This window comes from Cicer arietinum, chromosome 8 (genome assembly GCF_000331145.2).
Source record: "Cicer arietinum cultivar CDC Frontier isolate Library 1 chromosome 8, Cicar.CDCFrontier_v2.0, whole genome shotgun sequence".
In the NCBI taxonomy this organism is placed as follows: Eukaryota; Viridiplantae; Streptophyta; class Magnoliopsida; order Fabales; family Fabaceae; genus Cicer; species Cicer arietinum.
Genome location: NC_021167.2, coordinates 27,609,653 through 27,629,873, shown reverse-complemented (window position 1 = coordinate 27,629,873; position 20,221 = coordinate 27,609,653). Strand labels below are relative to the sequence as shown.

General features: G+C 27.1%; 3 protein-coding genes across 3 annotated transcripts; 2 read left to right on the top strand and 1 right to left on the bottom strand.

Moving 5' to 3' along the window:
- Positions 1–1,101: 1,101 nt before the first annotated feature.
- On the bottom strand, positions 1,102–3,841 carry LOC101503471 (DNA-directed RNA polymerases II and IV subunit 5A-like). The gene is made up of 3 exons (XM_004512953.4): positions 3,231–3,841; positions 2,472–2,585; positions 1,102–1,416 (listed from the first exon to the last, which is right to left on the bottom strand). Exons 1-3 carry the CDS (start codon positions 3,612–3,614, stop codon positions 1,291–1,293), a joined length of 624 nt encoding a protein of 207 aa, XP_004513010.1. The 5' UTR covers positions 3,615–3,841; the 3' UTR covers positions 1,102–1,290.
- Positions 3,842–9,122: 5,281 nt separating this feature from the next.
- Positions 9,123–11,024, top strand: LOC101503151 (peroxiredoxin-2-like). Its single transcript, XM_004512952.4, has 3 exons — positions 9,123–9,354; positions 10,031–10,110; positions 10,648–11,024. Exons 1-3 carry the CDS (start codon positions 9,200–9,202, stop codon positions 10,899–10,901), a joined length of 489 nt encoding a protein of 162 aa, XP_004513009.1. The 5' UTR covers positions 9,123–9,199; the 3' UTR covers positions 10,902–11,024.
- A 4,244-nt stretch (positions 11,025–15,268) lies between these two features.
- On the top strand, positions 15,269–18,675 carry LOC101502829 (rac-like GTP-binding protein ARAC7). The gene is made up of 8 exons (XM_004512951.4): positions 15,269–15,522; positions 15,856–15,943; positions 16,054–16,163; positions 16,969–17,032; positions 17,138–17,202; positions 17,439–17,504; positions 17,629–17,735; positions 18,398–18,675. Exons 1-8 carry the CDS (start codon positions 15,421–15,423, stop codon positions 18,426–18,428), a joined length of 633 nt encoding a protein of 210 aa, XP_004513008.1. The 5' UTR covers positions 15,269–15,420; the 3' UTR covers positions 18,429–18,675.
- Positions 18,676–20,221: the final 1,546 nt, after the last annotated feature.

Below are 20,221 nucleotides of genomic sequence, written 5' to 3'. Positions count from 1 at the left end.
TTGATAGGCCTTTTATTTCTGACATGCAACCAGTTTCTTTCTTGAGTCTTCGATGTGGGACTTTTATGCAGCAGCTGGCTCATCAGTTGATGTAAGGATTCTACACTTTCTTTCATCTATGGAGCTTATGTTCTAAACATTCTCTTCCTCCTCTTTCATGCTTTTCCATCCTATTGAACAACTTGTAACAATAAAGAAAGCATATATGAACATTTCAATTTTTGATGCTATAGTTTCTTATGTCTCTGTAGCAGCAATTGAAGCTGCATTTGACTGCAATCCCTCCATAACATCAAAGATTGTGACACAACCACAAACGATATCATGAGCACGATTTAAAACTTTAGCATTGAAAGTGTTGTTGATGCTTTAGTCTGTCTCCAACACAAAATACCCTTCATTGCCATTATAACTTGTATCATCTGATTTGCTTATTTTACTCTTATTCAATAGGTGTTCTTATCATCTAATTTGCTTATAACTTGTATCAAAACAATTTTACTTTATCTTATTTTTTATTATAACCACTTATGTAATAAGCATTTTCTTTTTTACTTTAGAGAAGCCGATTCATTTTATAGATTTTAGATTATCTGCTGCATGAATATCTAAGCACCTAGAGAAATTATGCTCATGTTTTTTATGATTAGCTAAAAATAATCTCCACGTACAAAATTAGAATGACTTCACAATAATAAGTTTACAAAAAAACTCAAACTTTTATTGAAACATCAAAATACAATGTAATCTAATCACTCTTTTTGCTGCAACTGCGACAAGTAATTGCTCGATTTTTCTACTCAGTAAATGCTTTATGGAACTTTTTTTTATAGTTAGTGAATTACTTTCCCCATTAGAAATATAAGCTAAGAGAAGCAGCTATAATAAATAACTATGAGAGTAAGAAATGTTGAGAAAGAAATTTAAATTTTAAATGCCAAAACAAAGTGGTTTACTGTGTTTTTTTGGAAAAACAGGTTTACCGGCTTTATTAATAACAAACTATTGTTGAGAACTCTCTCTCAAAAGATAAATTTAAAAATTGTGGACTCACATATCATATATTAAACCGATAGGAATAGATACTATACATAAAAAGAATTTAGAGGTCAATAAAGTATAATATAAATGACTGACATTACCAACCATAACAACTTATGTCATGTTGTTTTGTCATTGTAATACATTAAATAAAATGAAAGTTATACAATCACTATGCATGCTTTGCAGAAATATTAGTAGGTAACACATTGCAAAAGTAGTATATGGCTGATGATCTCAACAAAATCCTTATACGACAAATCGGTACGTAACATATCTGCCCGCAGTCTCACTCTTCCGGATAATCCTCACAACTTGTCCACGCTTTAGTCCAAAGTATCTCGCAACAGGATCCGTCATCAGGATTCTAGGTAGCTGTGAATGCACAGATATTTTACTGGTTAGATGTATAATGAACCATAACAAAAATTTGTAGTACAATACTATAATTGCAAATACAGGATAATATACACACATACAAGATCAATACATTAGATAAAGAATGAAGGAGTTTTAATACTAACAATTACATCTTCACTGGAAGAAGTTGCCAATCTAAATAGATTCAAAAGCTCCCAAAACAAAAGAATGGCAAGGATCATAATACATCTAAACTTTCACTATGCTTTAATGAACAAATACTGTCCAAACTTAGTAGATGCATACATTTAATCTAGAAATAGAAGGCTTTTCTGTTCAATGATGAGATTAACTGTAATAGTAATAGTATGTTATGTTGATTTAGCAAAAGTTCACAGACTGAATTCATCTATCCTTTGTGTTCCATCAAATATGAAATGATCTTATTCTATTGGGTTGCAGAATTTAGAATTTCTTTTTGGTTTTTGCACTTAACTTTTCTTTGGCATGCCCTTGCATGCCAAAACCAATCCAAGATGCATGCAATAGAATTGTCCAATCCAGACTTCAGTCAGGAGGTAACTAAAGTCTTGTAAGAGATTGTTTCAGTCTTAATTCAAGCTCAATTTCTCCCGGATAATTCATCCTTAACAAAAGTTCATTAACCACTTGAATATAACTACTTGGTTAATTTCGAGATGTTCTTATTAGCTTTACAAAGTTTACTTTCCGATTCGAATATCACTGAAGTGCAATGCAGGATTAGTATCTTAACTAACAAGCTTGGGGTTTTGGTAGAAAACAGTTTTGTTGATTCAAATCATTCAGTCTCATACCACCCCAAGCTGCTGAAAATTGGGTCATTAGTTAATACTGCTCATAAGTTATTACTAATACAATATGAGATGTAGAAAGTACAAACACAACAAACTCACTACAGAATCACAGAAAAACATCGGAAACAGTTATATTTGCAACAAAAGCATACCAGAAAATCTCATCCACGTATTAGAAGGTTTAAATCAAATATATAAAATTTTATTTTTTTTAGAAAGTACAAAAACACTGACCTGAGTTTCTTTGACAGTGTATTTCTGGAGCAAGGCTTTCTTCTCATTGTCAGTGAGCACCTGATGTTCTGGCACAAGCTCGTGATGTGTTACGTTCACCAACAGTTCATCCTCCTGCACCACCGACAGTTACCTTAACCATTAACAACCACCACCGAAACAAAAAAAAAAAAAACTATTCTATCTATTTATCTCTCTATTGACTCTCTATTCTAACAAAAAAAATCTCTTAATGACATGTAACATAAATTAACATCTTTATTTTCCATCATTTTCTCCTATATTGTGCAATCTTGCAAGCAACCTCAACTAGTTCATCTATTCTTAGTCTATCCATTGTAAGAAAAGTCTTCCACTAATGACACGGAAGAATTTTACAGCTCTGTTTCCAGTCATTGTTTCTACGCATTCCTACAATTTTGCATGGGATCTTTACTATAAATTAATAATACAAGAATGATTCAATTAACAAGTATCAGCCTCGTATAATTTAGTTCAATTGAATCGCCATTTTGATCGTCAACATTGCAAAGGGGTGAACAATCTAGTCCCCTAAATTTACAAAATTGTAAAATCAGTGTCACCCTTTCAAATGAAAATTATCAATCAATTTAGTCTCTACTTCAACTTCATCGGTAGTATTAGCAATGGCATTAGCATGCAAACAATAACTCAGAAGAGATCACCACTAAATTATTAATTTTACATCTAACTTACTAACATAACCAATTAAAAGGAATACAAAAAAAAAACAAATACCAGAAAGATTTCAATCCGATGTTTGGACGAAGAAATTTCACCGAGAGCATTCCTGGCAGGTCCAGTAAGCTGACTCTGACAAACAATAATCCCTCTACCAACATTATCAGTCGTCATACGGTTAAAAAAACTTCTAACAACCCTAACACTAACTTTAGCGTCATCACAAAAGAACACATAGATTTGATCAGAAGATTTATCTCTATTGGGTGCTTTAATAACTAGGTCTTCTCTCTTAACGTGTTCTCCGAATTTGGATTTGAAATCTTGTTTCGACATGGTTAGGTCGGAATCTGAAACGACGTAGTTTCTGTCGTTTATCATTTGTACTACTGTTTTGTAGACTCTGAATAGTTTGGTTAGTTCTTCTTCTGAAAACACCATGTCTCTGTCGTAAAGCGTTAAACCCTACAGACCCTATTTGTGTTTTTTTGTTTGTTGAGAATTAGAAGTGGACAATAGAGTGATGCTGTACCTGGTGGTTTAAATCAGATATCTATTTCGGTACAACGAGAAGGGGTTTACTAGTGAGATTTGTGGAACTAATCATGCCTTTACGCCTATCGTCGTAGAAGCTTATGCTTCTCGGGTATCCAATCAATTAATCCCACAATCAGGGGAAGCTTAAGATTAAGGGTCACAAATTGGGCATATTGTAATTGGGCCTATCGTAATAAGGCCTATCCACATTGGGCCTAAAATATATATTGGGCCTATTCTCTCTCATGGGAACTGTGGCGCGTGTGACTCAATGCAACCTCTCGGACTCGAGCTGAAAAAACCGGTTCGGTTCAGTTTTCCATACAGAAACCCAAACCGGATGAATCAGAGACAACACCGTTCTTCAGCCAACGTTATGAACTCTTCAGATCGTACGGTCCAAATTCATTCGGCAGATCAAAACTCGTAAATAAGACGCGCAAGTTAACGATGACGTGTCATCCTTCTTCCTCACACTTTCCGAATATTGTATATTTTGTAAGGATATTTTTATTTTTTTTAGATAAGTGTTTTGTATTATAAAATTTTAAAATTTTATTTTTTACATATAAAATATGTTTAGATTCAAAAAAAAATTGATTTCGTTTATGGTTGTTTCTTTGAAATCAATTAATGTTTATTATTTAAATTTTTAAATAAACTTTTTTATTTATATTTAAAATATTATAAGAATTTTTCTTATATTATTGTGTATACATTAAATATTTATACTTATGAAAATATCTGATATGTTTTATATATATATACAACCATGTTTTGTAGAATAATCAGATAGATTATAAAAATATTTGATATGTTTTATTTATATTTTTTACATGTATTATTTTTGTGTGTAATTAATTTATATATTGGTTTAAATTTCAACAACTATCTATATAATATAATAGATTATTATTCATAAATATTAAATATTTATATTTTCGAAAATTTTTTGTAAATTTTTTTTATATTATACCTCTAATATATTAGTATAAATAAACTTAATTATGTCTTTTTCATTTTTTAAAATCAGAAAAAGAAAATTTATTATTATTATTATTATTAATTGTAATATTAATCATTATTTTACAACTATGCAAAATTTGAATTTTACTCTTTAAAATTATAGTAACAAGTTATTAACACTTCTAACCCTTTTCAAAACCTTTTTTTATTTTTTTTAAATATATATATATATATATATATATTTAATTAATTTTTTTAATCAACATCCTCCATTTTAGAACCTTCATTTTTCTAGATGCTTCCCACATGGAAAGTTGCAGAAAAATAAAAAAATAAAAAGTTAAAACCCGAAAATCAAACAACAATACATTTTTTTATTATATATATAAATGGTAATTGTTGGGTTGGGAAGTATTGAATGCGGTTGCCTAAAAAGAAGCATTGAATGTGGTCTATATTGGGGGGTGAAACAAGGACACGAAAATAAAAACCATACAATAAAGTTTACGTATATTTACCATTAAAAAGCAAGGAAAGAAAAAAACTTTACGTCTATTGAAAAAAATAGTTATAGTAACAAATTTTAAAAGCGTGTTACTTTTATATATTTATTACTATAATTGTTGAAATTATAAGAGAGAAAAAAAAATATTTTTTTAATAATGTTTTTGTTTCTAAATAAAATAATAAAAAATTTGTTGCTATTTTTAAGGATGTAAAATATGATATTCAATATAATGATTTTGATATTTATTAAATGAGTTGGATCTTCCATATATAATAAATTAAACTACATCTTGAACATGTCCGATTCACGAAAAATATGTTATCTGGAAAGTAATTTTATTTTGTTGTTGATTTAAATATGTATTTGATCTCTGCAAATATATGACTTTTTATTTTAATTTATGTAAGTCTTTTTGTTTATATTTAGTCCTTGTAAAATTAAATATCTTCGACTTTAGTTCATAATATCAAATCAACATAAAAAAAAGTTGACAAATAGCCGTGACACGTGATCATATAAATACACACTAGCATATCATCATTTATGATATATTGAAAATTAAAATATTTTATATTATTAATAATTATATTTATTATTTTATAGTTAGTGTTATTTTATATAAAAAAAATTATGAATAGAAATTAAAAGAGTCTTTTAAGGGTTTTTTAACAACTTGTCTACTTCTCTATTATAAATCATGAATTTTTTTTTTTTATCTTATTCATTAACGTCTTTTTCTTCTTTCATTTTCTTACAACATAAATGTGGTAGAAGGAGAACGCTCATGATAATATTAGAGCTGAGGGACATAAATGAGTTTTAGAGTCACGTGTGTGAAGTGTTGGTGCTAACATCATCCCTCGTCTATCCATAATTCTTGTAAAACTGCAACTATAAAGTATATTTTTGAAATCAATTGTGTGTTTGTGGTAAGAAAATGAAAGTATAGAAAGACCTTAATAGATATAGTAAAAAATATAATAATTTTATGGTTTATGATTGGGAAGAAGATACTTTTTTAAAAACTCTTAAATTCCTCTTTTAATTTATATTTATATTTTTTATTTATAAAATAACGCTGATTATTAAATGATAAATAAATAAATTTATTAATTAATAATATAAAACATTTTAGTTATTAATATATCATGATGTGTTAGCGTACATTTATAAAACAATATGTCATAATTGATTGTCAATTATTTTTGTGTAATGTTGGAGATCAAAGTCGATCATCTCTGATTTTAGAGAGACTAAATTAAATATTTCAACTTCTGTATCTTCATATTAAGAGTAAAAACACTCCACTACTATTTCCAAATATATGAACCATCCAAAAACTACAACTATTTAATTAATTATATGTTCAATTAATAAATTAAATTAATACATTGTATTTTAGAATTTCAAAAATACCTTTATTTTATGAGGGAAATATTTACCCCATTAACTTTCAAACTTTTGTAACGAAATAGTCTATACATATGAAAATCTTAAAATATTCTTATACTCCTATTAAAAAAAGTGAAATTGTATCTTATAATTAGATATACTAGTTGAGTTTGAGCACTACTAATACATTTGGTCTTTCTTTCTTTCTTTTTTTCTAATCGAAAATACCCTTGGTCATTGATGTAAAGAAAAATTTTGATTTTTTTAATCCCAAATATAAGAAAATAAGCAAATTTAAAATGCATTTATTGTTAAAATGACTTTTATATAATTTCTTTTAAAGAAATTAAATGTATACTCAGCATATTAATAGTGTGAAAACATTTAATATCTTAATTAATTTAGGAAAAATAAGTATAGTTAATTTTGATTAAAAAAATTTATTTCAAATTAACATCTCATATAATGATTAATGAATGAATAATATTATAAATTATCACTTTTGAGTTTAATTGTCATGTATTATCAATATAAAAAGTTTTATACTATCAGTACATCGCAACAGACGTAATTTTAAATGTAATTATGATAAAAATTAAATATATATAATTATCTAATAAGTGTGATTGACTGATAATATAAAAATTATTTATACTACCAATATATATGAATTAAATTTTAATTTTGTTATTTCCCAAATCTTAAATATAAGCAAAATGCATGTATAGTGTATTTACTTCTACTTATATACATTTGTCTATTTACTTATATTTAAGATTGAATAAATTATTTACCAAAGAAACAATACCATTAATTATATTAGTGGTCTCATAATAAGTATTGTATTTTTTATTAAAAAAAATTAATATAATATTTAATTTTTTTCTCAATGTACCATCTAATTAAAATTATATGATTACTCTTAAGTCATGATATTCCAATTTAAATTTATAGCATCTTATTAGTAAGCGTGAAAATATTTAATATGTGAATTACCTTGAGAAATATAAATGCATTATGTTTTAGAGTTTTTTCTTTTTCTTACTTTTAGTAAATTAACACCGATCAAGTCATCGTATATATGAATAAATAATATCATAAAAAATTTATTTTCTCTCATTTTTAATATAAATAAAAATTAAAATATATTTGGTTCCAAATTAAATCAAATATAGTTAACTTGTTTGCTTATATTTAATTTTGAACGGTGTACTTACAAAAGAAATGACGTCTATAGTTACACTATCTCACAATGAGGGTCGAGTGTCGCATTTGTAGAAAAAAAATACCCAAAAAAAATATCATTTTTCAATTATAATGTAAAATTAATTATTTTTTTAGTGTATCTTCTAATTAATATTATATGATCCATTATATTTCACTTTAAATTTATGATAATAAGAAATACATCAATATTTAATAATGATAATTTGATAAAAAAATATTATTCTCTTTCTATTATTTATAGTATTTTTTAATACATGGAAAATAATCAAATGTGAAACAAATAAAAGTATTTTTCTAAATTTATTATTTCTTAATAAGTGTACACACATCTTAAAAGACCAAAAAATTAAATAAGAATAAAGTAGCTAACAACCATCATAACCTTAATAAAATTATTAGTATTAAATAAATTTTTTAGTCTCAATAAAATTTTACTTTTAATTTCTATAACAAACAATCTTATTGTTTTAGTTTTTTAAAAAACTTTATTTTTATGTCAATTTACATGTATTTTTTAAAAAAATTAAATTATTTTTTGCAGATATACTCATGATATTATAGTAATCTCTACCACAAAAATTTAAATTTGTTTAACAAAATGTGAATTAAATATAATTTTTCAAATGAAAAAAGTTTAAAAATTCATATTTATTTATCTTTTTTGTTAAAAAATTTAAAAAGTTTATAAAGATGATGTTTAAAATATTATAAAGATAATTGAAAAAATCATTCTAAAATTTGAAAAATATACTGAAGTTTACTTAGAAGAAGGTCAGAAAATAAAAATAATTTTTTTAAAGACAAAAAAATTAAGTACTATTTTGTTTAATAATTTAATTTTCAGGAGAATGAGACTTAAATAATTCTAAATTTAATCAAAAAATAAAATAAAATCTAATCAATAATTGTTTCAAGAAATTTTGAACTAATATGCATTTATTTTTTATAATGACTAAAAATAAATTATTCAAATTATTTAGTCTAACTTTTTTTTTTTGTGAAATGAAAAAGACACTTTTGTAGTACTCCTCTACTCACTATTAAAAGAAAAAATCTTATAACTATTAAAAGCAAAAAAAGACAGCTATTTTAACTCTGTAAGTATTCCTAATACATCTTTATTTTAATAAAAAACATTTAATATAGATGATTCGTAAGAACAATTTAATAAATTGAAATAATCTTTTACATAAAATCTATTAAATTAATTACAATTAACTAATTTAGTTATAACTAATTTAATTAATAATAAAGACTAGATGGAAAAATAGGAGAAGCTTAGCGCCACTAAAGAATTCCTCTATATAAGTAGGGTTTGCATTGTGAAGTAAACACAACAACTAACTAATTTCAATTTTCACATTTCAATCAAAATCAAAATCAAAATCATCAATCAATGGCTCCAATCACAGTAGGAGATGTGATTCCAGATGGCACTTTGGCTTATCTTGATGATAACAACACACCTCAAACCGTTTCCATTCATTCCCTTTCTGCTGGCAAAAAAGTCATCATCTTTGGTGTTCCTGGTGCCTTCACCCCCACATGCAGGTTAACCCCTTTTCACAATTAAATCAAATTTTCAATACTTAAATCAATTAGATTCATGGGTTCCTTTGATTCACCATTTTTTTACCTAAAGTTTTCATTTTTATTTTATTTATTTTATCATTTTTTTTTACAATTAAATGAAAAATTGAATAATTAACTGAATTAGATTCATGGGCACCTTGGATTCACCCTTTGTATTTTGTTTTTTACTTTAAGTTTTCATTTTTAGTTGAATTTTTTTTTTTTTGATTTGAATCAGGTTCATGGGTACCTTGGATTCACCTTTTTTTAGTTAAAAGTTTTCATTTTTATTTGATTTTTGTGATATTTTTTGTTGATGTTGAATGATACTACTTTGATCTATGAGAGTTTTGAAATGGGGTACTCAAAGTTGTGTTCTTTTTTATATACCTCATTTTGTTTTCTTTGTTTTTTTATATATTTTATTGGATCTAATTTATTTTCCCTTTTGAGTAAAATTCGATATTTTAAGGATTGTAAAGTAAAGAGTGTTTGACTGATATACTGAAATGGAGGATCATGGTTGTGAAATGGTTTTGTGGGCCATTTTTTGTTGTTTTACTCATTCTAAGGTTAAAGAGATTCTGTTTAACTTTCATGAGTTTTTCAATTTGAGATCTAAATATATTTAGTTTTTTCTTTTTTTTTGGAACAGCTTGAAGCATGTGCCTGGCTTCATTGAGAGAGCAGAAGAGCTGAAAGGAAAGGGTGTTGCTGAAATCATCTGTATCAGTGGTAAGGTTTCTACTCATATGTCATGATTTTGCCATCTATGATAATTGTTTTGTTGTTGATTGTATTGCTTATTCACAAACATTACATGTTTATCCATGAAGTAATAACAGAATGTTGGCACCTATTTTTCAATTAAGATTGTGAAGGGGCTTCATTTGATGTGTTAATCTAAAGTTCTTTCTTGCAATGATTTGAATTTTGTAATTGTTTTAACTTACAATTTAGATTGAACACATCTTAGATTTTCTTTTCCATGTCTTGCTTAATGGTGATATAAATTGAACCTTGAAATATCTTTTATAAAGGGACTCTGGTAATTCGGCGTTTGGCTGAAAGGTAAGTAAAGTCTGGCCAAATGTTATTCTAGTCAGGGTTCGAACTCGAGTTTTATAATAGGACTTGACTACAAGCTTTGTGTCATGTAGCAAATATAATGTGTTAACATGATTGTTCTATGTTCATTATGCTAGTGATTAATTTGAAGATAAATTGTTGTATTAAGTGACTAATAACATGTGATTGCATTTGATTTTGTAGTGAATGATCCATTTGTGATGAACTCATGGGCCAAAACATTCCCTGAGAACAAGGATGTGAAGTTCCTTGCCGATGGTTCGGCCACCTACACACATGCTCTCGGGTTGGAACTTGACCTCAACGACAAGGGCCTCGGCACTCGCTCTAAGAGGTTCGCTCTCCTTGTTGAAGACTTGAAGGTGGTGGTTGCAAATGTTGAAGGTGGAGGAGAATTCACAATCTCCAGTGCTGAAGATATCATCAAGGCTCTTTGAATGTGTTTTGATGAGTCTTTTGAATCCAGAACCTAATGAACACATTTTATGTATAATGTTGTGTCTTTAGGAAAGAACATGATATGGTGCATATTTTGGAAATAAAATTGCTTGTTTCAAATATTTTATGTTTTTGTTGTGCAAATAGATCTATTTTGCATTCATAAAAGAAAAGAAAAAAAGTTGCATAATTTTTCAACCTGAAAATGCTAAGTCAATATGGGATATGTAGGTCAGTCCCTACAAGTACAAGTGTTGAGGCCTAAAGCAATTTTATAGAATGAGACTTTTTAAATGTGAAATAATTACATCCAAAATACAATATATTGATTTTACAAAAATAAATTAAAAATTTACTGGTGCAAATATATATCACAAATAAGATTTAATGTAGATATCATTTGTGATATTTAAAACATACAATAAAATTAGTTTAGTTTATATCAATCTAACTTTAATGTATATCCTTTAAATTGTGAAAAACACAACAATAACGATTTAATTGTAAAAATTATTTTAAGATGTTTTAAGAGTAAAATTGATGACCCAAATCATTTTCTCTTGAATTCAAAATAGGTCCACGTGTGGTCCCCCTCTACATAAAGAAGTGAAAATTTAATTAGCTAGTCTCCTTTGGGGTTGTTTTGAGTTTTTAGGTTTTAAAGTTTATTTTGAAAACAAAATTTATTTGCATAAAATAATGTTAAATTGGTTTTACACTCAATTTCAAAACAATATTTTTTCTAAAATTTAACCACAAAATATTTGTTTTAAGTCTAACACGTCATCACCAATGATTATTGGTCACCATTGATCATGACTGTGATGCAGTAATCATTTTAATTACCACCGACTATCACTTAAATTAATGTCAACTATCACTTCAACCACTATCTTTGACCATTCTAACATTTGGTGACCGTCACTTCAACTTCCGCTAGCTACCACTCTAACCATCCCAACCAACATCGGTTGCTAATTACTACTTCAACTACCACTCTAACCACCACCTTTCGACCATTTCAACCCTCACTAGCCACAACTGCGACCTATACTAAACACACCATTCAACCACCATCAATCGTCAATCACAACTTTGACCACCACAATCAACCAACACTACGACTCCATCTCTTACTGACCACCACTCTGACTTACGGTGACCACCACTTTGATTTCCATCGACCACTACTAATCACCACCTCTGACCAACATCGACTTTCAATCATTACTTCAACTTCTGCATGTTGCCACCTCTAAAAACCACTCTATCAACCACTATTACTAACAAAAACATATATATATTTTTAATTATTTTTATGTGATTATTTTTTTTTCAAACTCAAAAATAAAAACTGAAAATTAACTAAAATTTAAAATTAAAACTCATAATTAAAACAAAAACTTAAAACTAAAACTAATTTTAATTTTTTAAAATTTCAAAACATTTAATACAAAATCACCACCTCAAAAGCAACCTAAATATTAAGCATATCAATTGTCCACTCTTTCTTCTTTAATATGATACTCATTACAATATTTTTGTTATATGGTCCAAAGAATGAGTTAATATCACCTAGCTTTTAGCTGCCCCAATTTTTTTGACTCAAATCTCAATGGTAATGTTTAACAAAAGTTGGACATTTGAACCTTTGAAGCGCAAAGATGAGGAACGAAAGTGTGCATGCATGCTAACTTTACAACTAACAAGCACTTTAGATTCCAAACTTTACATTAACCAACACTATCATTCTTTTTTGGGGTAAAATTAACTATCTAGTGTGAAAAAAAAAAGTTTATTTTGCATGAATCAATTCATTGCAAAGAATTCATCATACTTTATTACTATTTCATTGCTAATAACACATTGGATTTAGAGAAAGCTAAGAATCCATCAATCAAAAAGCTAAGACTTGTTTTGGTTCTTCAAAGAAAATTATGATTAAAAAAAAAACTTTTTAATTTTTAGAAAAATAAACTTGAACACTTTAATTTTTAATTTTCATCCAAAAAATGTATGTTTTTAATTTTATTTTGATATTGTGTGTTTACTCTCACATTTGAAATAATAACACATTTACTCTCACATGTTAAGAACGTATTCATGAACATTATAATTAGTTTCAACGCAAAAAATAAAAAATTATCGTGAATCAGGATGTTACTGTGTCTTATTTTACATGCATACGATTATAATTTTATTAAAATCATAAAATATTTTTTAACTATTATAAATAAAAGAGGTTTGATCACTTTAAAGTGTAAGGTAAAAACCAAGAAACACCATTCAATTGTTTTTACATACTACTTATCAAAAGGCTCCCTTTTATCATACTTAATTCAACTCTCCTATTCAGCTTAGAGCATCACTATTTTATAGTGTGTTGATACTTTTCATTTGCTTCTCAAACTAGCTTTTGAGTTTTACAAGCAAGATTCCAAACACTAGTTCCTTATTTGTAAAAATCCTCAAGTCCTTCATTTGAGATTGAATATATGATATTGTGTAGTCCTTAAGAGTAAGTGATGTAATTATACTTTGATTAGTTAAAAGATAATTTTTATGGGTCAATTAATTAAAATATAAATATGTAATTGATAAATAACATGTCTTTTGAATATTTATTCGATAAAAATATGAGAAAAATTATAGAACACTAACTATAACTTATTGTACAAACATATACATAATCAAAATAATAGTGATTGCAATATTTAGTATATAATATTTATATCTATAAAATAGTTATTCTTTTACGTATTTTTTCATTACACAATTAAATAATTTTGAATATTTTTCAACCATTTATATCATTAGATTTAATTTTCTCTTATTTTGTAATTAAATATGTTTTCTTAACTATTTTTATAAACTTCATATAGTAACCAATCTCACGCAACCATGTGCCCATTCTAATGCATGAATATTTTTGCTTATTGCTATATTTCAGATTCTGTCCATGATCCAAACTATTTTTGTCAATAATAATATTTAATTATTTACCATTAGCCGGCCAAAGATCCATCGTATCATGACGTGATGATATTGGAAAGTAATAACTATTTATAAATATTCTATATCAGATTAATATTTAAAAATTATAGAAAATTTTAATGATAGACGATAATTTTTTTTAAAAGTAATAATTCGTAACAATTTTTATATTTATAAATAAAATATTGATATAATTTATATCAATTTAATATATATTATTACTTTTTTAATTTAATAAAACTTATATTATTTAAATTATTGTCTCAATCATAAAATTAAAAATAATTATTAATATTATAATATTTACTCTCGTTGAAGTTTTAAATAATTTTTAAAATTAATCCATAATGTACCATGTTTTATATTAAAATATTAATTTACAGAAGTGCATTGGGGACCAAGGAATAGACACTTTAGTGATAGTTGGAAACCAAAACAAAGAAAGAAATTGAACAATTTGGCTGTGCCTCAAATATAGGTACCGTTTGAGAGAGGGCCCACCTTTTGTGTAATTCAAAAAAATTTCTGTTGGATTTTTAGATTTGAAATTTATTGAGTGGGACGAAAAAGTAACAACACCCTTTGACTAATAGTACTCTATTATGTGCACTGTACATTGCAGTAATTCAGTTTCTATATGTACCAATTTTTTTTATTGAATCTTGCATAGCAAGACCAAGAACTGTATTAAGTACTCAATAATTTTCTCACCAAATAAAGTACTCAATAAATTAAATATTTCCAATTTTTTTTTTATTGTTTTAGTATTTTTATATCTGTTTTAAAACTTTAAAATATAATTGAGTTTTGTTACCAATAATTAAATTTTATAAAATAATAATAATAATGGTATTTTAATATATAAATATATTTTAGGTAAATAAATTTGTAATTTAAACTTCCAAAAATATTGAATGGAAGGAGTAATAATATTTCAATATTTTTTTCTTTTGCATAATAATATTTTTTTTAATATATCTCAATAATTTTTATAATAACATTTTTTATTTTTATAATAGTCAATATTAATAATTAATTAATAATTTTGTTTGAAGAAAAAATTAAATTATGAAATATGTGAATGTACTATTTGAGTCCACTAGTCTAACATAATAACATTATAAAAGATATTTGACAAACTCAAAAAAATTTAATATTTATAGAGTAGTATATATAATAGATCAAAATAAAATTCAAAAAATTTAAATGAACAAAATAAAATCTTAAAATAATTTAAAATGATCAAAAGTATAGTTTACCATATTTAAATAATTTATCAATCAATGTTTAATTTTTATTTTATCTCTTCTCTCTTGTTTCTTTAAACTACTAGAAGAAGCTCTCTCTAGCTATTAATCTAACTCTCACACCCTTCAATGCAAACTCACATATAAAAATCCATAAACCCCTTTACTTCATTTTCTTCTTCTTCACAGTTTTTGAACCTCAAAACTTAGTCAAACTTTAGAGGCTCTTTATATTTCTATATTAAGACCATACAAGTTCATTAGTTTCTATTTGTATATGATGAGTGCTTCAAAGTTTATTAAATGTGTCACTGTTGGAGATGGTGCTGTTGGAAAAACTTGCATGCTCATTTGCTACACTAGCAACAAGTTTCCCACTGTAAACTTTCTTCTTCTTTTTTATTTTTTTATTTTTATTTTTATCTTCCACAGTAGAAGTTTCCAAAAAAAAAAAATTCCCATTTTTTTTATTTTTAGAGATTTTATTATTTAAATGTTTATTTTTCTATGAACATGATAAAGTTTTGAACTTTTTAATGCCAATTACTCTCTACTACTATTGGGTCATTTCATTTTCTGATTTTTCTTATAAAGATTCCAATTTTGGGAGTATGTTTTTGAGACATGTGTGATGGATGATGAAATTTCTATCTTTTTACCATTTAGCTAACTATTTTAAAAAAAAAAATTAATTTTTTTTATGGGGTTGCAGGATTATATACCAACAGTATTTGATAATTTTAGTGCAAATGTATCTGTGGATGGAAGTATTGTGAATTTGGGTTTATGGGATACTGCAGGTATATGAGCTTCTTCCACTTGAGATTTCATGGTTTAATATTTTGTTTTGGTTATTAATTAATTAATTAATTATTAATTAATATTTACATTTTTTTTTCAATTTTTGTAGGCCAAGAAGACTATAGTAGGTTGAGACCATTGAGCTATAGAGGAGCTGATATATTTGTCCTAGCATTCTCATTGATTAGTAGAGCTAGCTATGAAAATGTTCTTAAGAAGGTTCATTCCTATTTCTATTTTCTTTTATGTTAATCTTTTTCATTTTATTTTATTTTATTTTATTTTCTATTGTTTCTATTTTTGGATTCAAGTTTTCAAAAAGTGGGACTTTTTTTTCTTTAGACTTTGTTTGCATGTTGTGGAGAAATGGAAGGAAATGAAAATAGTAAGATGGTGCAAAACATTATCTTATTGTGCTAAAGAAAAACTTTAGGTGAAATCAAATTTTACTATGCCCTTTTGATAAATATGTGTTTTTTTGAAAAATGTTGAATAAAGTATTTGTTAATTGTTAAGTATTTTGTTACAACTGTTAAAAGATTGAAATTTTGATTTTGAAATGTTGAAAGAAATTGATTGGTACTATAGCTTTGTTGACTTTTCTCTTGTTCCTATCGATATCTACTTCAAGACAAGGAAACATAAGGGTTCGATTTGATAGACAAATGAACACATTATGAAGTAATGCGATCTTAAACATTAATAAGGTGTTGTGATATTTTATATTTATTTCAAACTTTAGTAAAAGTATCATTGTGATTTGATTGTTGTTGAACCGAGTGGTCGGACTCAAGTGGTTAATGAACTTCGGTATAAGGAGAGTTGTTCGTGAGAACCCGAGTTTGAACACTAATTAGAACAATCTTTGGTCAGGCCGACCTCCAGATAATTAAGGCACCTTTTCCCAGAAATTGAAGGGTTAAGATTAAAAAAAAAAGTGTGACTTGATTGTTAAAATGTTATTTTCACATTTTTAGATATAGATCGGTTATTCATTTCGACTTTCTTCATTTTTCTCTTCCAGTGGATGCCAGAATTGCGTAGATTTGCTCCTAATGTTCCAATCGTTCTTGTTGGTACAAAGTTGGGTAAGCAACATTTCATACAAAATATTGTACTTCTATTGTTCTGGTTTTTTTAACTTTATAGAGGAAGAAGAGACTAATTATGAAGTATCGAATTGTCGATTTTAGATCTTCGCGAAGATCGTGGATATTTAGCTGATCACATGGGATCTAATGTTATAACATCTGCTGAGGTTTGGATTCTTTTATATTAGTCTTTTTCTCTCATGTTTTGGATAAGTATGAATGTTCCTAAAATGCCCTTTTGTATATGAATGTGTTCAACTCTGACTTTTCATCTCTGGTAACCAAAAAATGAAACCTATAATCAAGGACATTTTCTTTACTTTTTCAACGAGAATTATATTTAAGGACAGAGGTAGTGTATAAGTAGAGAGGTTAGGTTCTGATTCTTCAACATTATTTATAGGGAGAAGAACTGAGGAAACAAATTGGCGCCGCAGCTTACATCGAGTGCAGCTCGAAGACTCAACAGGTAGCTGGTTTAAGTATAACATTGAAATCCAATGATATCATGTTTTTTATGATGTATGTGTTGGTTTATCTTTACAGAACTTTATGACTCATAGTATTTTGTAATGTTTTTTTCCATGATTTAGAATGTGAAAGCGGTTTTTGATACTGCGATTAAGGTTGTTCTTCAACCACCAAGGAGGAAAGAAATGGCAAGGAAGAAAAGACAAAGAAGGTCTAGTTGCTCATTTGTGTAAGTACCCTCTTGCTCCTATTGTTTGAATCAATCATACTTCAAATCATTGATCTTTACATTTGTTGGATGGTATTTTCATATACTCATATTTACTTGTATAGTTCTAATTCAGGACTAATTTGAAAATCAACTAGTTTATAAACAGCACAATTAAGCGCTTGTAGCATAAGCTCTTGTCGAATAAGTGCATATGCATAAATAAGACAATTCAAATAAGCAGTGAGCTCAAATAAGCGCAAGTGCTAGGCCACGAGATGAGGTCAAATAAGTCAATTCAAACGGAGTTTTAGAACCAAACCCCTTTAAATTGAGACAAAAATCAGTTTAGATAACCAGTGCCACAAATTTAGTGACGCGTGTGTTTGGCTGAAACACGACGTGCCACTATAATTTGGCAAAAAGCTACACTATAGAGCTTCAACAAAATCATAGTACCACCTTGATTTTGTTAGTGTGTGTTTGGGCGCATTCTTAAATCACGGTGAAAACGCACTGGAAATCAAAGCTAACACTTAATCATAATGTGTCATGTTATATTTTCACTATTTTGTAACATTTACATAAATCTTTGCAAATGCAAGTTCCTATGGTTGGTGCTGAGATAGTATCATACACATTTGACTATATGTTAACGTGAAACTTTTTTTGATTGATCACAGAGGTATTGTGTGTGGAGGTTGTGCTGCTTAATACACATTAATTGCATCATCACCTACTATTGATATTATGGATGTTATTTTGCTAAAGCTTCAAGGTCAAATGTGGAATTCTGACATCTTGTGTAAGATAGTATTTCTAGCTATTTTCAGTTAACAAGGACCCTATTGGATTATTAAGGGAATTTTTCATTCTCTTAGTTGTTTTGTTACTAGCCATGTTTTGTAGTATTATTTTATATATTACCAATTCATTATGCCATGAGAATTGTTATTTTTTCCTTGAAATGATTCATTGCCTCTATAATTATATTTTTCAGTAAAATTTGTCCTTGATTTTGTAAGGTGCTCTCGAATACGAATATTTCAAAAACATTACAATTTTGTCAAATGTTACTCATATCCGTCCTTCTATCAAACGTGTATAATTAAGATGTCAAGTTGGTCTTTATATTTAAGTGGTATCAATTTAGTTATTAAAATTACTATCGAATTTGCAAGTGAAAGTGTTTAAAAATCGATCGATGGCGGACAAAATATCATGTGAGTAACATTTGATAGAGTCAGAGTGTTAGAAATATTCATAATTGATGATTGGTCAGCATCAAAGAATACAACATATCTATATTTTCTAGAAAAACAAACAAACAAAAATTAAAAAAAAGTTACTTCATGTGACTGATTCTGCAATTGCTGTGTTGTGTTTGGTTGTTATGATATTTTGTTGTATCTGAGAACATATATGTTGTTTAAATTGAAACATGGAGAATGTTTTGTGCACTGACATGTATGTACATATATTTTTAAGACATGTGAATGTAAACTTCAGTCTTTCATGTGACTGTTACTCATTGCAGAAGTAGTTTTATTTACACTTCGAAAGTGTATCCAAATTTTTATACATGTTGGTTTTTGACATCGACATTACATCAATATCAAAATATGTCGTTATATTTAATTACTTTTTTTTTCCCTTCAGATTTATGTGATGGTTATGTGTGTGTTCTTGATAGAGTATGATTATACATACTTTACATTTGATTTTTTTTTTAATGAGTACAATGTGAACTTATGGTTTGTTACTGAAAAATAATAACAATTGATAATTTTTTATTTTTGGTCGGTAAAAATATTTACTACCATAAATTTATACAAAACTGCGAGATTTTTTTAATAAAATTTGAAATAAAACGGCTAGATTTCATATTAAATTTTGAGACAGAAAATCTAAATTAATATTATTGATATTTGTTAGTTGATTTGAAATATTATTTGAATAATTTTTTTATTTGTCATATTCATATAGATGTATCAAATTATTATGTTAATGCATTCTATAATCTTCAAATACAGTGTGACCAGTCATATTTAATGGTTATCTCCTCGAGGAGCCCATGTGATGTCTTAGTTTTATTGAAGTAGGGATATTTGTACCTTGCCCTTAAGTACCTTATGATGTTCATGTTGGTGTGTCATTAATTAATTATTTATGACAATATAGTTTTATTAAAATTAAGAGTCAATAAATTAATGTAGTTACACATTTATTTTTAACCATGTGACTAAAATTAGGAGGTTAAAATATGAGTTTGGTATTTTTTTTTTATATGATAAAAATTAAATTAACATTTTATTTGAATATCATATTGAGATATGATGATCAACGGTCCAAACAAATTGGCTAATGTGGAGCTATGTAGGAGACAAAGCTTCACCTTCCACAACCCTACTTTTATTTACAAGATTTGGATTTGAGAAATTACTTGAGTTAAATTAAATTAAACTCCTAGCCACATGAACAAATTAATTTCACACATAGCAATCTAT

What these genes read in the sequence shown, in the direction of transcription:
- LOC101503471 (XM_004512953.4), bottom strand. Translation starts at nt 3,614, where the DNA reads ATGGTGTTTTCAGAAGAAGAACTAACCAAACTATTCAGAGTCTACAAA. An exon ending in ATCGGATTGAAATCTTTCTG is followed by an intron (nt 2,586 to 3,230) that starts GTATTTGTTTTT and finishes TCGGTGGTGCAG; the next exon opens with GAGGATGAACTGTTGGTGAA. An exon ending in ACACTGTCAAAGAAACTCAG is followed by an intron (nt 1,417 to 2,471) that starts GTCAGTGTTTTT and finishes GTGCATTCACAG; the next exon opens with CTACCTAGAATCCTGATGAC.
- LOC101503151 (XM_004512952.4), top strand. Translation starts at nt 9,200, where the DNA reads ATGGCTCCAATCACAGTAGGAGATGTGATTCCAGATGGCACTTTGGCT. An exon ending in GCCTTCACCCCCACATGCAG is followed by an intron (nt 9,355 to 10,030) that starts GTTAACCCCTTT and finishes TTTTTGGAACAG; the next exon opens with CTTGAAGCATGTGCCTGGCT. An exon ending in TGAAATCATCTGTATCAGTG is followed by an intron (nt 10,111 to 10,647) that starts GTAAGGTTTCTA and finishes TTGATTTTGTAG; the next exon opens with TGAATGATCCATTTGTGATG.
- LOC101502829 (XM_004512951.4), top strand. Translation starts at nt 15,421, where the DNA reads ATGATGAGTGCTTCAAAGTTTATTAAATGTGTCACTGTTGGAGATGGT. An exon ending in ATGTTATAACATCTGCTGAG is followed by an intron (nt 17,203 to 17,438) that starts GTTTGGATTCTT and finishes CATTATTTATAG; the next exon opens with GGAGAAGAACTGAGGAAACA. An exon ending in AGGTCTAGTTGCTCATTTGT is followed by an intron (nt 17,736 to 18,397) that starts GTAAGTACCCTC and finishes GATTGATCACAG; the next exon opens with AGGTATTGTGTGTGGAGGTT.